The sequence below is a fragment of the Periophthalmus magnuspinnatus genome, chromosome 17 (genome assembly GCF_009829125.3).
Source record: "Periophthalmus magnuspinnatus isolate fPerMag1 chromosome 17, fPerMag1.2.pri, whole genome shotgun sequence".
Taxonomy (NCBI): domain Eukaryota; kingdom Metazoa; phylum Chordata; class Actinopteri; order Gobiiformes; family Gobiidae; genus Periophthalmus; species Periophthalmus magnuspinnatus.
Genome location: NC_047142.1, coordinates 21399631 through 21417134, shown reverse-complemented (window position 1 = coordinate 21417134; position 17504 = coordinate 21399631). Strand labels below are relative to the sequence as shown.

General features: G+C 35.7%; 1 protein-coding gene across 1 annotated transcript in view; it reads right to left on the bottom strand.

Moving 5' to 3' along the window:
• Positions 1 to 306: 306 nt before the first annotated feature.
• The window catches only part of egfra (epidermal growth factor receptor a (erythroblastic leukemia viral (v-erb-b) oncogene homolog, avian)), a 57418-nt gene continuing 40220 nt past the window's right edge, over positions 307 to 17504 (bottom strand). Inside the window, 14 exon segments of the mRNA XM_033982588.2 lie at positions 307 to 3197; positions 4020 to 4113; positions 4985 to 5035; positions 7590 to 7757; positions 7924 to 8021; positions 8318 to 8464; positions 9748 to 9823; positions 10990 to 11145; positions 12337 to 12522; positions 14697 to 14795; positions 15465 to 15565; positions 15568 to 15586; positions 15827 to 15971; positions 16082 to 16120. Coding sequence (XP_033838479.1) covers positions 2842 to 3197; positions 4020 to 4113; positions 4985 to 5035; positions 7590 to 7757; positions 7924 to 8021; positions 8318 to 8464; positions 9748 to 9823; positions 10990 to 11145; positions 12337 to 12522; positions 14697 to 14795; positions 15465 to 15565; positions 15568 to 15586; positions 15827 to 15971; positions 16082 to 16120 — 1735 coding nt within the window. The 3' untranslated portion in view covers positions 307 to 2841.

The window sequence follows — 17504 nt, the reverse complement described above, 5'->3', positions numbered from 1 at the left end:
GTAGCTTGTATTTGTACAAGTCTGGTCAGATAAGTTAATCATCAGAGTGACACAGAACTGTCACTACAAAAGTATTTGTAATGTCACTGTAAGTTATGTTAAATAAAGTTTTCCAAAAGGATAACAAAGGATAACCAAGATGCACTGAACCTAATTTGGTGATCTGGTCCATTATCTTGTTTCTATATTTATCAAACCATAAAATCTGCATACTAAGGATTATTGATGTGTATTTTCACAAAACAAGCTTGAAAAAGAACTGCATTCATGTATAGTTTCAAAAAGCACAAACTACAGTTTCATTAAAAAAAACATTTATTTGACAGAATTTATTACATTTCAGAAAAAAGTGTGTATTCACAACTGGAAAAAAAACTGTATGATTGAATAAAGTATAATTTATAAGTGACTATATTTGTTGGTATATTACATGTTCACTCACTACTTCTGTACATGTACCTGTGTCAAACCTGCACAAGTCCACTCTTTATTGAGCTTGCTACAACATTACAATATTCCTTTAAAACTAGGAATAAAAATATATATGTAAAAAGATTAAACTCTTGCAAAACTACAAGACTTTAAAGCTGCAGGTTTGAAGATTTGGTGTAAGAAATATGTACACATTTTTACAGACAAAGGAATGGCCACAGTTTTTTGTGTAATATAACGGCGAAAAACTGGCAATTTTATTAAGTATTATATAACTGATGCATCTCCTTATTATGGAACCAGTACTTTATATTTTGTTGGTTTAACTAATTTTGTGATCATGAAGCTAAACTGATATAATTCTTATAAAAATAATAACTCAAAATGACAAAACATATTCCGGACAGATTCTTGATTCTATTCTTGGAAATATCTCGGCAAATCCAAAAATGACCAACCTGTCAATTTCTTTGTTAAATTTTACTTTGAATAAGTGACATAAACTACAATTGTGGTCAGCTACATTTGCGTAACTACTTGTCCAGCACATAAACATTATTTTGTCTCCAGCTGATAAGATAATGATCATTTCTACGTTAAATAAAGGAGCCAAAGATTGATTTTTTTAAAAACACTATACACAAGTTGTCAATTTATCAGTGGGGAAAACATATTGACTGTTCATCTCTTTCATCAGTTTAAAAAAATCTGGTTGCAACGACTAACTTTTAACACACTTACACTTATTGTGGTGTCCTTAGCTTATTGTTTTTTTTTTTTTCATGTTATAAGTGCCATTTTGAGGGCATCACTAATCGCCAACTTTAACTTTTCACCACTCTGAGACCCATTGATAGCAGAACCTAAATAATCTGTTGGACATAGTTGCACCGTGTCACCTAAAAGAAGCTGAAAGTGCTGAAAGTTTACAAAATGTTGCTTTAACATTTTCTGGAAAATCAATATGTCCATTGGTTAAACTGATCAAGCTTTTACAATAGAACTGTATATGTAATCTGTGGTAGATACTGGATTTGCCGACCAAGGCTTTTAAATGAGTAACACCGAGAGATAAGCACTACTGTGGATCAACGCAGTTAGGCCGAGTACAGATGCTACAAGTGTGCTGACATTATGAAACATAAAAACAGCAGTGTGGCAACTGCTATCACATTTGATACAACCACCTGTACATTCTTACTATATAACAATATCACATATAAGGGACACTGGGCATAATACAAAATATTCTTGAAAATAACTATTTACATCAATCAGGCAAAACAGTACAACCACCTTCATTCACCATACACACAACCTTTCAAATTCTGCTATTTCTTTTAATCTGTTTTGACAAATACCAACCATTGCAGACCTCAACAGCTGAAGTTATCATCGCAATTTGGTCCTTGTCAAACTCTTTTATATTTTACGCTTTCCCATTTCTCCTAGTTCTAACTGTCTAACATGTCAATTTTGAGCGCAAAATAGTGAGAATAGTAAGGGGTGCACAATATATTGCAAAAGTATTGATATTGCAACTTTGGCTAACACAATATTCAAAATCACAACAAACTGAATATATTGCAATACAAGTAACAAACTTTTTTTTTAAAATTAATGTTAAATACAGCTGATTTTAAGTCCAAAATAAGATTTAGCCTTGGTTTTGTCTCTGTTAAGTTTTTATTTTGAGTTTCACTAGTGAGTTACAGCATGTAGTTTCTGTTTTATTATAACTGAAATTAATTTTGCCAAAAAGTACATTAACGTAGTAGATAATATCAAAGTCCTTCCCAATATCGTGCAGCCCTATATATAAAAGCAACTAACGCAAATTATGGTTTGAGTAAATCCTTTTACTTTTGCCATCTGTGATCATAATGCCCGCCCCGTTATAGCTCTATAATTCACCAGTTTTCCTCTTGACAGTCTTTAGACCAACACTGCATTTTCCTCTTCGTCCACTAAGGGGAGCGTCGTCAGGCTCTCTGCTATAGTCTTTTGCATTGCACCATAGGCTTTTCATCACCACTATTTAATCCAAGTGTCTTTTTATTACTCATCAAGTACAATGTTGATTATATCTTCTGCCAGTACCATCTCAAGTGTTGGTCAAGTAGCCTTTGAAATGGGTCATAGTGTGTAAATGCAGGAGGCTATCCATTTAGTTTTAATGGGACTGAGCCTGGGCGTCCCATAATTTTCAGTCTGATTGGCTTGCATCATAACAAGCCATCATTTAACCACCTCTACTTGTAAAAGTGGTTGCCATGAGATACCACCCATAAGGCAAAATGTCACCTTTTTAAATAGGCTAGATACTTTTAACCAGAAGAGCTTTTCCAGCATATGATAAAGCCTTCTTAACAGGACAGGTAATAGTCTTTTTACACCCATTTATGGTAATCAGTCTGGTCCCAAGTACTCTGCGTTTTCCGCTGCAGGGACATGTCCATTTGTGTGAGTCTTAAACAGTGGTACAAAGTTTTGTTGATAGTCTGGGTTATCCATGCTTGTTTGTGGATTGTATTTTTGGGTGTAGTAGTTAAGGGGTGTCCCATTTGAGGTGATAGAAGGGGGTGGAGCAGCGATTTCATTCAGGTATTCGGGACCAGAGGGTTCGGTCTTAAAGCAGTTTAGGTACTCAGACTCCGGGTCTTCAGAGGAGGAGGAGGGGATCGGGGAGAGAAGGCTGCGAGGGGGACCAGGGTGCTGGTAGTTGGGGTTCATCACGTCTGAGACTCCATTCTGGTTTATGTAGTCTGTAGGACAAACAAAAAGGAAAAATATATTAAAATACATGTTATAATCTACTCACCCATAATTAGAACATGAAACATAATAACAATCGATTACTACTTGCATAACGTGTATATAGTTTGAAAATCAGTTCATTTAAGCTCATTTAATTTTGCAACTTTCTTCAATCCTCAAATTTATTCATCTTTCAATGATTCTCTTTTAACTAAACTAACCATTTTATAATAATAATAACTACATCTTAATTAGCCTTAATAAAGCATGTACAAAGACTTAATTCAGCATGATCAAAGAGTTAATATGCCTGAATCTTCCTTTGTAAACTTATTTGTTCATTATGAATAGTTCATTCTGTATTAACAATATTAAAAGTGTATTATAAAGTGCTACCTATTGCTTTTAAACTAACTAAAAACATGTTATTTAATCTGGTACGCACTGTACAGAACTAACATTGTCACCTACTTCAACTATGTGAGGTATGAATGGGCTAAACAAATATGGCACAAGGTCTCTGACAGCAGTGACAAAGAACACCTGTGTGTAAAGAACGCCTGAGTGCAAAACCATTTTTCATATGAAAGTTCAGTTATATGTTATAAATTAAAATATATGTTATAAATGTTTCCCCTCCATCCCATGGTAAGTAAGATTAATCTCCAAAAAAAAAAAAAATCTTGCCAACTATAATTTAAGCCACTAGATGTCTCTCTTTTCTCTAAAACAGCTAGTTTTTTTGTTTGTTTTTTTTTTTGTTTTTTTTTACAGAGAAAGGTATGAATGTAAAACTAAAGAGACACAGATTGGTTTCAAGGCCCACTTGCCTGGAGCTGGCTGGAAGGCTCCGTCCAGGAACTTGTCTGTGGGATCAGGAATGTACCGCAGAACTAGGCTCCCGTCTCGGCTCGGTAACCCGTTCTGTAAAAGAGAGGCCAGTGAGATGGCAAGGCAAGTTTATTTGTATAGCACAAGTCATACACAAAGTACTTTACAAAATAAGAAAGACATTAAAATCACACAAATCAAAATATGAATAATCACAAACAATCATCATAAAATGAACATTAAAACAGAAAAGTGCAGAATAAAAAAAGTTTCAAAACAGGAAAGAAAGAAAACAGGATAAAAAAATACTAACCATATGAATTACCATGCTATTTTCAATGTCTCATTAAAATTGAGACATTGAAAACAAATTATGCTCTAAACCAGGGGTGTCCAAACTTTTCTCATGAAGGGCCACATATAAAATCACAGACAAAGCCGAGGGCCGATTGAGGGCCATAGACTGGTCGCCAGTACAGTGAATACTTCAAATCTGTGTTATTATTACAAGTTAGACTGAACCACTAGACCTTTATTCATGTTTACATCCTCAATGGAACACATTAAATATTTGATAAGGGTTTGTTAAAGTAGTATTGGTCCGAGGGCCGCATTTGGCCCCCGGGCCGCAGTTTGGACATGCCTGCTCTAAACCCTTAGTCAAAAGTGCTCTAGAGTAACAAAGATTTCAAAACATTTCAAATCTGGTTTAGTTAATCCAGAGATGTTATTGCTTTGCCTGAAATGATCCACTGTATAGAATTGAAACTTAGTTATCTCCAAAGAGACAAGAAGGTGAAGCCGTCAGGCAAAGGCCAGATCTGAATACATGCAAAATAGACAAGTTTAAATGCCATATCATGAAACATATTAAGTAAAGCAATAACATCAGGCAGGCTGAGCGCCCCAACCAGAAAATTTCCATAGTACCCATTTAACATAAAAATAAATGTATTTTTCTTACCAGTAAACCATTCCTTCCATTACATGTTGGCCCAATGCTACTGTTCAGACTCTGTAACACACAAGAACAAAAAAAAGGTGTCAGCACGTTTTGTAACTCCCTGTGTAATCCACTTTGTTCTCTAATGTATTGTACATAAAGTTGCATTTACTTGAAAAATAGAAAAGTTTGCCCATAGTGACTGCACCATATGTTTCAAACAGCACTGAAAATAAACACCCAGAAGGCAGCTCCCTATTCATTTAAGCAATCTGACATGCTTTGGTTGTATGTGTCAGCGTCTCACATCAGAAACGCAGGCTAAAACGTGGAAGTCTGCGATAAAGAACGCAGAGTGACAGCTGTGGCAGCGCAATTACCTCCGACAAGAAAAGGAAATTAAACATAAGGTCCAAGTCACCATCTGTAAGAGATTTCTGAACCCATCCAGAACAGTGCCCTGACTATATTACAATAACACGTCCACTGTGGGCTGAAGATTGGCCTGCTAATGTCATCAGGGAAAGTTTGAGCGGGGGAGCAGGCAAAAGTGAAGTTAGGTTATTCAAGTATTAACAACTTTAACATCAATAGGCTCTATAGGAAAAAAATGAAGCTTTAATGGTGCACTAGGTAATTTTTCTGCTCTTCTCCATAGAGATGTTTTTGCTGTTCCAAGAATGTTTCAAAGTATGGTATTAAGATATTTATCTGCATGGAGCCAAGAAAGATATGCCATCAAGTTACAGGAGAGGTAAGTCTATTCACAGAAGATTTTGTAGCAATGAAAACCACCTGTAATTGAATAAATGTGCAAACATCCAGGCAAAATGTGACCATGGAGACAAGCAGGAAGCCCAAAAACTTACACTGTGCACCTTTAAAATGTCATTGTATCATCCGGATTACATTTTGTTATATATAATTTTTGCTGATTAAAATGAACTAATCCAGTACTATACAAGGACCAAACCAAGTCTACAGCAGGATTAAACTGGGCTGATGTTGGTTTAGTTCTAATTTAGTATTGATTTGACAAATTGGGTCCTGGTTTAGACTACATATGACTGGGCCTTTTTATATAAGATTATTAGTTGTTTACTGGAACAATTACACTTTTTTTTTTTTTTTTAAGTGTGACCAATTCCTTTTTGGTGCAATTACTGCCAGTTCAGTCTTCGCTATTTTGTCCTACGTCATGAGAGGTCTAATACTTAAACATAAGCAGACTGGACTGTACTAAAGTGGAATGTTTTGATGGTGCTGGCTTAGGACTCTAGTGTCATGCCTCTTCTCTTCAACTCTCGAGCTACTACAACTTATTCTACAACAGTGACATTATTCTATTTGACCTCTATTCACTTAACACAGCCTCACCGTCCTCTAGGTGGAGCATCAAAACCACCATTGCAGTATATTTTAATGCCGCACTGACATTGCATATGACAATAAAAACTTGACCAGCACTTGTCCTCTCTGACTTCCAGTGAACTTTAGTGGACATTTTTCTCATCAGTCAAAGAACAGATGGGAGGAAACGGGGGGAGGGTGATGACGAAGATGAAGGTGGGGGTGAGATGAGGTTCAGAAGGAGGAGAATAGGTCCCGATGGAGTGATTTTGGGGGTACGTAGGATTAGGAAAAACAGGTACAAGCGAACAAGATCAAATTTCAGTGCTTTACCAGACACCGTTCTGCTTCTGTGAAAACTACTCACCTTCAAATGTGTCTTTCCGATCTGACTCACACACTATTGGAGCAGGCGTCAATGAGTTTAAATAGTACAATTAAATCTGCAAATTTCACATGGGCTACTCATGGAGTCACTTTTTCCATCAACCATAAAACACAAGTCTGCTATTCAACCACTTCATCTTTGCGTTCTAGTTTAGGGGAAAATTCACAATTCGTTGATCTACAAAGTCTATATCAATGATAAATTACCGGTAATAATTTGTAATAAATCCAAAAGCAATGATTTTACATAAACTGATTTCTTGAGGTCAGTTGTTGGAAATATTAGACACAATTAAAGGAATGAAGGCAAAGTGCGTGAATGTCTTGCCTGTTAACTGATAAACGGTATGAACTGGTGAAACTGGTTATTTTAGGACCAGTTTTGATCATTTACTTACTCATAATTTTTAGGGCTATAAATCATACATTAAAAAGTGATCCAACCATTGGCAGATCCTCAAATGTGTCCAGTGTTAGTATCAGTTTTGTTCTCACTCCTCAGGAATGTGTTTTGAAGGTGGAGACACTGTTATAAGAAAACTGTCACAACTTATGATTAAAATGAATGAGAGGTTTTGAGCCCTACAAACCACCAGTAACCAACCTAATGCTAACACTAGAAATTTTGTATAGCAGTATGCAAATATAATACTACTGTTAGTAATAGTATAATAGTACTGTGAGAATACTATTGATAAGGACATATACTTTGTGCCCTCAACTAAGCAATCTATAAGTTTGAGTTTACTTTGATCATTATATTAACACTGTTCAGTTATTTGTTTCTAGTTTTGCTCATTCTATATACATTTATGTAATAATCCACATATCTCCACTTTCTTAAACCCTGCCTAACCCTTTGGCACAGTCCTGTACAGTGAGGCGTTACCGTTGAATGTAGCAGTGGAGTCTGTGATGTGCTGGGACTGCTGAAGAAGCCATTTTGGGGCAGTAAATATTCATCTGCGTCCACTGCGTCCTCCATCTCCTCGCCACTGATCAAGCTGCGGAACAGTCTGCCATCTGAGGGGGTGGGCAGGTGCATGCGCTCGTCACCCTGTAGTACAAAGATATGGGCAATGTTACCAGAATTAGGCTTAGACAAACTTTATTGATACACAAGGAAATTACATGGGACTCAGTGCCTCGCAAAACATGACAAGATTTCATAATATTACTTAAGTTGTTTTTAAAGCCTGTGTACCTGTATAACAAGATTGTACCTGTATAACAAGATAACGTGGAGGGTCTCTGGCCATTTTTGTGAATTCTGCAATGAGTTCACGGAAATGGGGCCGGCTATCTGCATCAATCATCCAACCTGTAAAGAGACAATCAAATGCGTTGGTATTTTTCTACAAGTGCAATATTACAATATACAGTATCTTCCAATATGTAAAAAATAAGTATGTTTCATTTTAAAGCTATTGGAACTACGAAAAAAACATTATTAGACTGTTGATCAAGTTTACATGAGCAGAGTTTACTGTTAATAGAGAACACCATGGTCTCCTATAGATTAAAACAACTTTGGCAATAAACTAGTGCTACAAATGATAAGTTTTGCCTATTTTGCCTTTTATAATACTGTCATGATGCTGATCCTGCATGGCTTACATTTGACCATTATCATATAGACGTCTATGGTGCAGATAGGGGGCTGGGGGAGGCGCTCTCCTTTCTCCAGGACTCCAGCGATCTCACTGGCAGGAATCCCATCATATGGTTTTGTTCCAAAAGTCATCAGCTCCCAAACAGTCACACCTGCAAAACAGGAATATAAGTAAAACCACTTTCCAAATGTGTTACTTTTCCAATGTAACAAGTAAGAATACAGGCATCAATTAGCACATCTAGCCTTGCCTACAATATTTCATAAAAATATATACTTATGCAACCAAAAATCTGGTACTGAGAACTGGACAACCTAAAATTACACATTGAGGTGACTTTAAAAGAAACATTCATATCCTAAGATACAGTACTAGAAGTAATAAAAGTAATGGGTGTAGCTTTTGGTTTAAAACTTATGCACCAGAGCTTGTTATTTCTCAAATGTATTTAATTGAGTTTCAGTCTTTCTAAAGGGCATTGAACACATATGAATAGCTCCTGTTTACAAATTGGCTGTGATTGCATTAGTGGGAGTGAGTGGAGGAGGATCTGCAAAATAAGTCGGAAAAGTCTTGAAAACCAAGGACTTGTGCCAGTGCTGTTAATGTGCCTTCCATACTGAGCGGAAGAAGTGATCAAACCCCTGGGGACAAGAAGAGAAAAAGAGAAAGAAAGAAAGACACAGACAGAGACAGAGAGAGAGAGAAGGCAGATGTCCCAAAATCTATCCATGAGAAAAAGTACTGTTCTAATACTGCTCATTTGAGACTACTGCTGTGGAGGTGTGTGCTACCTGTGTCCTAAAACTACAGATGCTAGAATGATCCTTTTGTAACAGTAGCTAAGCCAAAAACAACCAAGCGAATCTTGAAATAAACATCATCTAAATGTTGAAACACTTGACGAAGTAATAAATAAGTATTTTCCCATAGAAAGACAGATGCTCGGGTGTACAGGAGCCTCTGTTTTGGAGATGCATACATTGTTATGTAAACATTGTAAATTCACATTTGTCATTAAATTTAACAAATGTATTCTGCAAACTCTATGCTTTAAAATTACACTCTTTAACAGAACTCTAAGCATCCACTCTAAATATTTCTAAAATGAGACTAAAACAAGAATAAACGAGAAGAGAAACCATGCATGACCAATAGAAGGACATAAACATCAATATATCTGTCTCTAAAAACTAATAGGGCTCTGTGTCCGACAAGTAGTAAACATATGAGTGATAATTTTCAAAATATTTTACATGCATTATTTTTACTTCTATATATGTAATTCTTTTTATAACAGTTTCTTGTTGTACATTTTTACTGACTTTTAATGTATTTAATTGCACCTAAATCAACTTATTTTTGAAGTCTAAAAACATCAAAAACAGTTCTCTTTAAACTACTGTTGAAAACCGGCTTTAAAAATAAACTTACCGTAGCTCCACACATCACTCTGGTGTGTATAGGTCCGGTTTAGGATCGATTCGAGAGCCATCCATTTGATTGGTACCTTGAAAACAGAAAGTAACCAATGAGAAAAAAGAAAGAGAATATTCATGATAAGTACTTTAATTTATTGATAAATTGCCAGTGGTGAGATGCACAGCAGGAAAACCTCAGCCACAAAGAGTGACAACTTGATCATCTCCTAATAACATCTGCACATCTGGATTTGTCATTGGCATAACACTACAACAGATGGAAGCAATTGACTGACTCCTAGTGGTGAACAGATGTAATAAACATATGTCTGGATAAGATTGTACTGTACAGATTCACTTTTTATAGATTTTACAGATTTTATGCTTGATTTTTTGTTCAATTATCATTAATTACATTTATAATAAGCAAAAAACATACAATATATTGGAATAATAGCTGGTAAAATGATCTTGTTTCCAATTTACATTTTGAATTGAACAGCTATAAAAATCTCTCCATCTCTTCCATTTCGGTGGTACCAGTTATTCTATGGTTTAAACTGTCAAAACAACTTTTTGTCCAGTTGACAGTTTTTTTGTTTAATTTCTGTCAAGACCCATAAATCACAAGTCTTTCGATGAATTTTGAAACTAGCCAAACCTGTATTGCCTAGACTTTGGCACACATAAATCTTCTGTTTAGTAATTATGTAATTTTGAAATGAATGCAATCTGTCAATCTGTCAACACTTCAACGGTGTAGTTATCCATGTTTGGATTTCATTATTGAATTTCATTTCATTTATACTTATTGTGGTGGTGATTGATTGTTGCTTTTTTTTTCCTTATAGTCATTTTTGAAGCATCTTGTTACAAATTGTCTATAACAAAAAAAAATAAATTAAGGCTCTGTATGAGTTTTATTTTTTCTAGTATTTTTTTTCTATGTATAATTGTATGAAACTGCATATGCATTTTACCATGAAGAAGCAATCAGCCATGACTTATTGGACCAATTTGTCCAATAAAGCATGGTGTTGGATGAGAACCATGTGGAAGCAACTGTACAGAATAGTTCAAGGCAGCTGCATGTTTTCTCTATTGTGGTGCAAAATCATATTAACAAATGGGATAAACTGGGTGGAGCTAATATGTCAAACTGAAACATTTTTTCATGGTTCATATTTGGATACAGGCCCTTGGATATTGTAAACAAAATAAAAGTACCGGTATCTTAGACATAGACTCCTCTCACCTTGCCTCCGTCTGCATGATACTCCTTCTCATCTGAATTGAGGAGTTTGGCCAGGCCGAAATCAGTGATCTTAACATGCTGCGGAGTCTTCACCAAAACATTCCTCGCTGCCAGGTCACGGTGAACCAAGTGTCGCTCTTCCAGGTAGTTCATGCCCTTAGCACAAACAAAGAACACATAAGGGTATAATTACACCAGCGCAATAGTTGGATTAATAGTGTGTAATTATGGCTTTCATCACATCCAAATCTTGGCATGACTTGACAGGATAAAAGAAACTACATGTACTACATTTTCTCATGGGAGTTAGTAGGATGTACATCTTATCATTATTTGTTATCATACTGAGCTAATGAAAGCTTTTGAGACTGACAGTTAATGGACTATAAGCAAAAGTAAACCTAATAAATATACATTACATTTATCAAGATAAATAGTTTACATAAAGATTTTTTTTTTTTTGGTTTCTTAGCACGGTAGCTCAAAATGTAAAAAAAAAAAAAAATACAGTTGCATTACACATTTTGGACAGGTTTGTATAGTAACTGACAAAAAAGCAATAAACATGATAAATGTGTAGTTTGAGGATAAAATCAATTTCATGTTTGAGTGTTGCGTGTTTATCATGGTGAGATAGGAACAAGATTAGTTTTTTTTCGCCATTCTGTCATAGCTACAAAAATCATTTTAAAATGTCAGCCCAGGCTAATCACACTCAAGCTCGTATCATATGGTTTAGGTTAGATGGTGCTCAGGCCATAACAATGAATGGCAATGAGTCAGTGAAGAAAACCAGACAGGAACCATGGAAATTTGCTTTTGTCTGCCCATACTGCAGCAGAGGAGTTTCAAATGCCAATTCTATTCATAGTTTATGTTTTAGTATTACATGGATTTGACCAGAAGTGGGTACAAAAATAAGTTAATTTACCAAAACTTTCTTTTTTTAGTGTGATTTTTACCGGCTGTCTAAACTTAAATTTTGTTTACTGGGTTATGTTGGGTATGTTTTGTTTGTGTGATTATAACAGAACTAAAACAAACATAAGATGTAATATCCAGTAAACAGAACTTGAATATTTTTTACACAGAATTGAGTTATCTGGACAATTTCTTTTTCTTCTACATTTTAGTACTTTAGTTTTTACTTTAGTACACTACATATCTACCACTCTGGAAATAAAGGTTAGCTCTTTGCATACAATGTGATTAAAAGTGGGTGAAAATGTATATTCATATCATGTTTAATTTTTCCTTGTTGTATTGCCCAAGCTTAAACATGAAACCACAGGCAGCACTTGAGTCTGAATCCTCACAAATATTGTACGGGTGGTCTTCCTTCCTCACCTTTGCGATCTGCACACACCAGTTGAGCAGGTACTGGGAGCCGATGTTGTCCTTGTGCTCTTTGACGTAGTCGAGTAAACATCCGAAGGGCATGAGCTGAGTGACCAGCTGCACCGTGGAGGTCAGACAGATGCCCAGCAGACGACACACATGCGGGTGCTCCACGCTCGCCATCACGTACGCCTCCTAAGGGTTACAAGGAGGAAATATGACTGTTAACAACTAGCCATTTTTCATATGTATTGGTGATTAGATGTCATTCCACAGAATTCATTTTGAAAAGAAGTTCTGCATTACATAAATATTCACCAAATATGAATAACAATAAAATTATGAGGCAAAAACGTTGTATTCAATCTAGAAAATATAATAATAATATTTTATACATGACTGAAATGTTTATATATTTTTTCATAATAAAAAAAACATAAGTTGATCAGTTAATATAACATTTTGCATCTTGCCATAGTCTGTACTCACTTTAATATATGAATTAAAATCTGACCCTTGTCCATGACTTTGCTAAAGGGCACAGTCATTCCTAATACCTCATTTATTCATATTAGCTTATCGCTCTTACATTTGTGGCTGGCGTGGCAAGAGGTTTACTCAGCACTTATGGCCTTTGGGTGGGGCAATCCCTGGACAATGGCCCGTTAGTCACAGGGCTGACACACAATGACAGAGAGCATTCACTCACACAGCCAAGAGTCAAGATTCACAAACTCTCAAAGTGTCAAACAAAAGTGTCTGTTGATGGTGAGAGAATACAAGAGTGATACAGTAGCAAAATAGAAAAACAGAGAGGACAAGCCGATCCTACGAACATACATAAGTCCATCTTTACTTCTATGGGGTATTAACTGCTAACACATGACATATTTAGATAATTGTGCTACCTTTTATTCTTTGGAAAATGTTATATTTGTTGAAAAATGCAACGTATTAATGTAATGTAAACAATGTATTAACAGTCTCCCTGACTATCTATCACAACAAAACTAGCTAATGAAACTATTGCACATCGCATCAGGTTTATTAAAAGAACTGTCGTATGGGAGCATGGATGACCTTGGCTTGTAGGCTGAGTGTTGCACAGAATCCTACAGCCAACTGTAAGAAGGGTTTGAATAGGGCCTGTAGAGATTGCTAATTGCTCAAACATACATGGATAACATCTAAAGCTTCTTCAGGCATGTTTTTAATGAAGGAACAATGTTATAACATGATAGAAATACCCTCTCTATCTTTAACAGTTCAAGGTAAAAGATAACTTGATCTCCATAGAGACAAGGTGATGTCACCAGAGCAATGTAGAGGTGAGATATGTGAATATCTGTGTGGCTCAAAGTAAGAATGTGTATTTTTTCAAGGGATTTTTAAGAAATGAAAAATGTGCTAAAAAAGATACATGTAATGCAGGTGGACCTTTCACAAGAAAAGTTACAAAGTGCACCTTTGAGTTTCAACCTTTTTTACATTCAAAGAAACTGCACATATAGAAAGAACATGGATTTCAGGAACTTTTTTAACTACCAACCAATATTGAAAATCTTACATGCCATTATACATCCCATATTACATTCATAGCAACAGCCCACAACACACAAAATACCTGTTATTTTCACTAAGACCATTCCTGTCATTTTGCTGGCATTCAGACATAAAACATAGACATGCCAACATCTTCAAAGCATATTTAAAATATTTAGCCCTTTAAATAGGCACCCTTAAGTCCATTTGTTCAAAGGGCATCCACCCCTGTTTCCAGATGTTTGTATGACTGAGCAACTCCAAACCACAAAATCACAGGACTAGAAATGCACATTCAGTGTTTGGGAGAAGACTATGGACAGTTTCCCAGAGAAGCCACCGCAAATCTACATTCCAGTCGGGGACACCTCAGCCTTGGATCACCCTCCCCCCTCCAACCAAATATTCCCCTTTCCTAGAGCCTCATGGGATGAAACATGACACATAGGTCACATCACTATTAACTCAATTATAATAAGTTACTTCCTTTTTAATAATATTACATCTGCTGTGAATTACAGTAGTAGAGAAGTCAGGGTAGTGAAATTGGTAGATAAAGTAGAAGATGTTATTCTTATTCTTATATTATTTTAAGTTTGTAAATATATGTTGTAATGCATTTTTCCATACAATCTATCCATGACTTTGGCACAGCACTGCATTTTACAGTTAAGTGCATAGTAAGCACCCCTGTCAGTGGAACACGGGCTAACAAAAATAAAATGAAGAATGTACTAGTTTCCCATGGGAGCAAATACTTAAAATACCTGAGGAAGTCTCACATAAAAAGGAGGGAAAAAATTACCGCACAAATTGTAAAAACTTACATCCAGGATTTCTTTATTTGCTTTTGGTGATGTGGCTTCCCTCAAAACCTTAATGGCCACTGGGATCTTGACGTCTTCTCCCTCAGGAACCCACAGGCCCTGAACGCACAAAGATTTGTTATTTTACATGAATGTGACTCATGAGAAAGAAAGGAAAAAAGAATTAAGCAAAAAAGCTAGTACATCTATATATACAGTACCACACAAAACATTGATGTACTTCGGGAAAGAAATTAAGAATTGTTAGAATTAATAATCATCTTATTTTCTTTTTAATAATTGTTTCTGTTGTTACATTACATTAATTTCAAATTATCAATCATGCTGTGTCTGGACAATTACTCTTACAATGACTCTTACTTGAGTAGTAGTTTCCTCAATACTGTAGCGTCTTGGACTATTTATTTGAGTAATAATATCCTGAATAAGAGTATTTTTACTTGAGTGCAATATTTGACTTTCTTATACCCAGTGATAAATATTGGATTATACCAAATAACTAATGTAAAGATATGGAAATACACAGGCTATATTGGTCATAGCATTCAGTCACAGTGTGTTAGTGACTACATCAGTGAGTAGGAATAGGTGGAGTTGCTCGTACGTGATTTGGCAAGAAAGTTTTTGTTGTGTAATTAGAAAATTGTTAACAGACGTCCAAAGCAAACACTGGTGCCAATTACTATATAGTTTTTGGCACTTTAAATAATGTGTTTTTACTGCTGTTGAGTGTACGCATGTATTTAGCAACGTGCTGTGCTTTATTACCTTATAAACTGTACCGAATGCCCCAGATCCAAGTACTTTGATTTTCTTAAACTCTGATTCCTTTAGGATTCGTAGTAAGGCTTGGTTGGGTGCTTCTCCGCTGGTGTTAAAGGCTCAACCAGCTAAAACAACAACAAAATAGTTAGGGATCATATTTTAAATCTAATGTTTTCTTAGATGGTATTTGGTGTCAAACATTTGAGAACCACTGACATAGATGTATTTACTATTAAAATATAATAAAATAAGTGCAAATAAAAGATGCAGGGCAATTATACACCTCAAAATAATTTGTCCTTATAGTCAAAATTGTGACAGGTCTATTTCAACATGCACTATTCATATAAACTGCTCATCCCTACCTCCCTCTCCTGCAGCAGTCTCCTCATGGTCCTCTTCCTCTTGATGTGCCGTCGCCGTAGCAACACAAAAACAGACAAACCAGCGATCAGCACAGCCAGCAGCCCTCCAACGACTCCAGCAGTGATCATGGACATGCCAGACAGACTGAACAAAACAAGATTGTACAAAAGTGGATTTAGTCAAAGTTTGCATTAATCAATACAGCCAACACACATTTTGTCAGTTAATATCAATTAAAACAAGCAACTATTTACCTTTTGGTCTGGCAGCCCTCAAGACCACGTCCAGTGCACCTGCACAGCAACAAATGAAGTATGTTAAGTATATATGCTTATAGGAAAACTACTTCTTTTGTCAGTTCCTGCGATGGAATGTTTACTCTTCACGTACATTTTCATACAAACTTGGCTTTAATTAAGACTCATTCTGAACAAGAGTCAGGGTTAAGTATTAAGTAAGTAGTAGTAGAAGTATAAATTATTGGCAGTAATAATGAGTACAATTTTCTTTGGCAGAAGTAATAGTAGCAGTAGTAGCAGTCAATCAGTAATTTGATTTTCAATTTAAAAAAATTGAGTAGACTCAAATATATAATGAACAAGTAAATATTATCAAGCAGAATCACATATAACCAGTACATTCAACTTCTAACATCTGATTTTGGTGTTTTCGCCATGGAAAATGACCCACCAAAATCTATCCCAATAACAATCCCAGAGTTTGCCTGGAGCCTGTTTAGCTCATGTTGAAAAAAGTGATTACAGTTATGCCATACAAATAGTGGGAAAACACATTTTGCAGAAAGTCCTATCCCATTTGTCCTGATTGTCTGTAACTAAAGACACGGGCTGCAAGAAATATGAAGCAAGACAGTGACAATAACAGTCACATGTCAACAATCAATTACGATCAAAAGTAATAAAAGTTTATTCAATCTCATGGTACTGTTATAGCCGTCTGTTAGCACATATGCAGATACACAATTTGGGCAAAAATGCAAAGGTAAATACAACAGGAGCCAAGAAAAGCCTTTCCTTGTGGTGCGTTGAGGGAACCATGGTTCAATAACAAAGCAATGTGCGAAGCTATGTGGAAAATGATTGCTTCTTTCCTGTTTACTCATGAACACGTTCTGTTTTATATTACTTTGGTTCTCAACACTCTCACAAACAATGCAGAGGAATCTCGTTGATTAAAAATAGTTTCTGACGAATCCCTTGTATTTCATAATGCACAAACAGTCTAAAACAAACATAGGCAAACTGCGGCCCGGGGACCACACACGGTCCTTTGGGCTTATTAATCCGGCCCGCCGAATGTGACCAAATTATATTAAAATATGTAAGGGTAAACCTTGTTCAAAGTTTTTTGTGCTGTGCTTATTTGACCTGAAATTAATTAATTACAGCATTATTAATGCATTTGGAAAACAGTTTGTACAATGAGCCTTGCATATTCATGCTTTGCTACATGTTACAGGCCAAATCTCTAATGTAATATAGACATATATATATCCTGGCCCGGCCCCTCTGTCGAATTTTAGAATCCACTGTGGCCCATGTGTCAAAAAGTTTGCCCATCCCTGATCTAAAATAAACGATTAATAATAACCTAATACTAATACTGACAATCTATTTATAGATTAGTTAGTTGTTATTAGTTATTTCTATAAGTCTA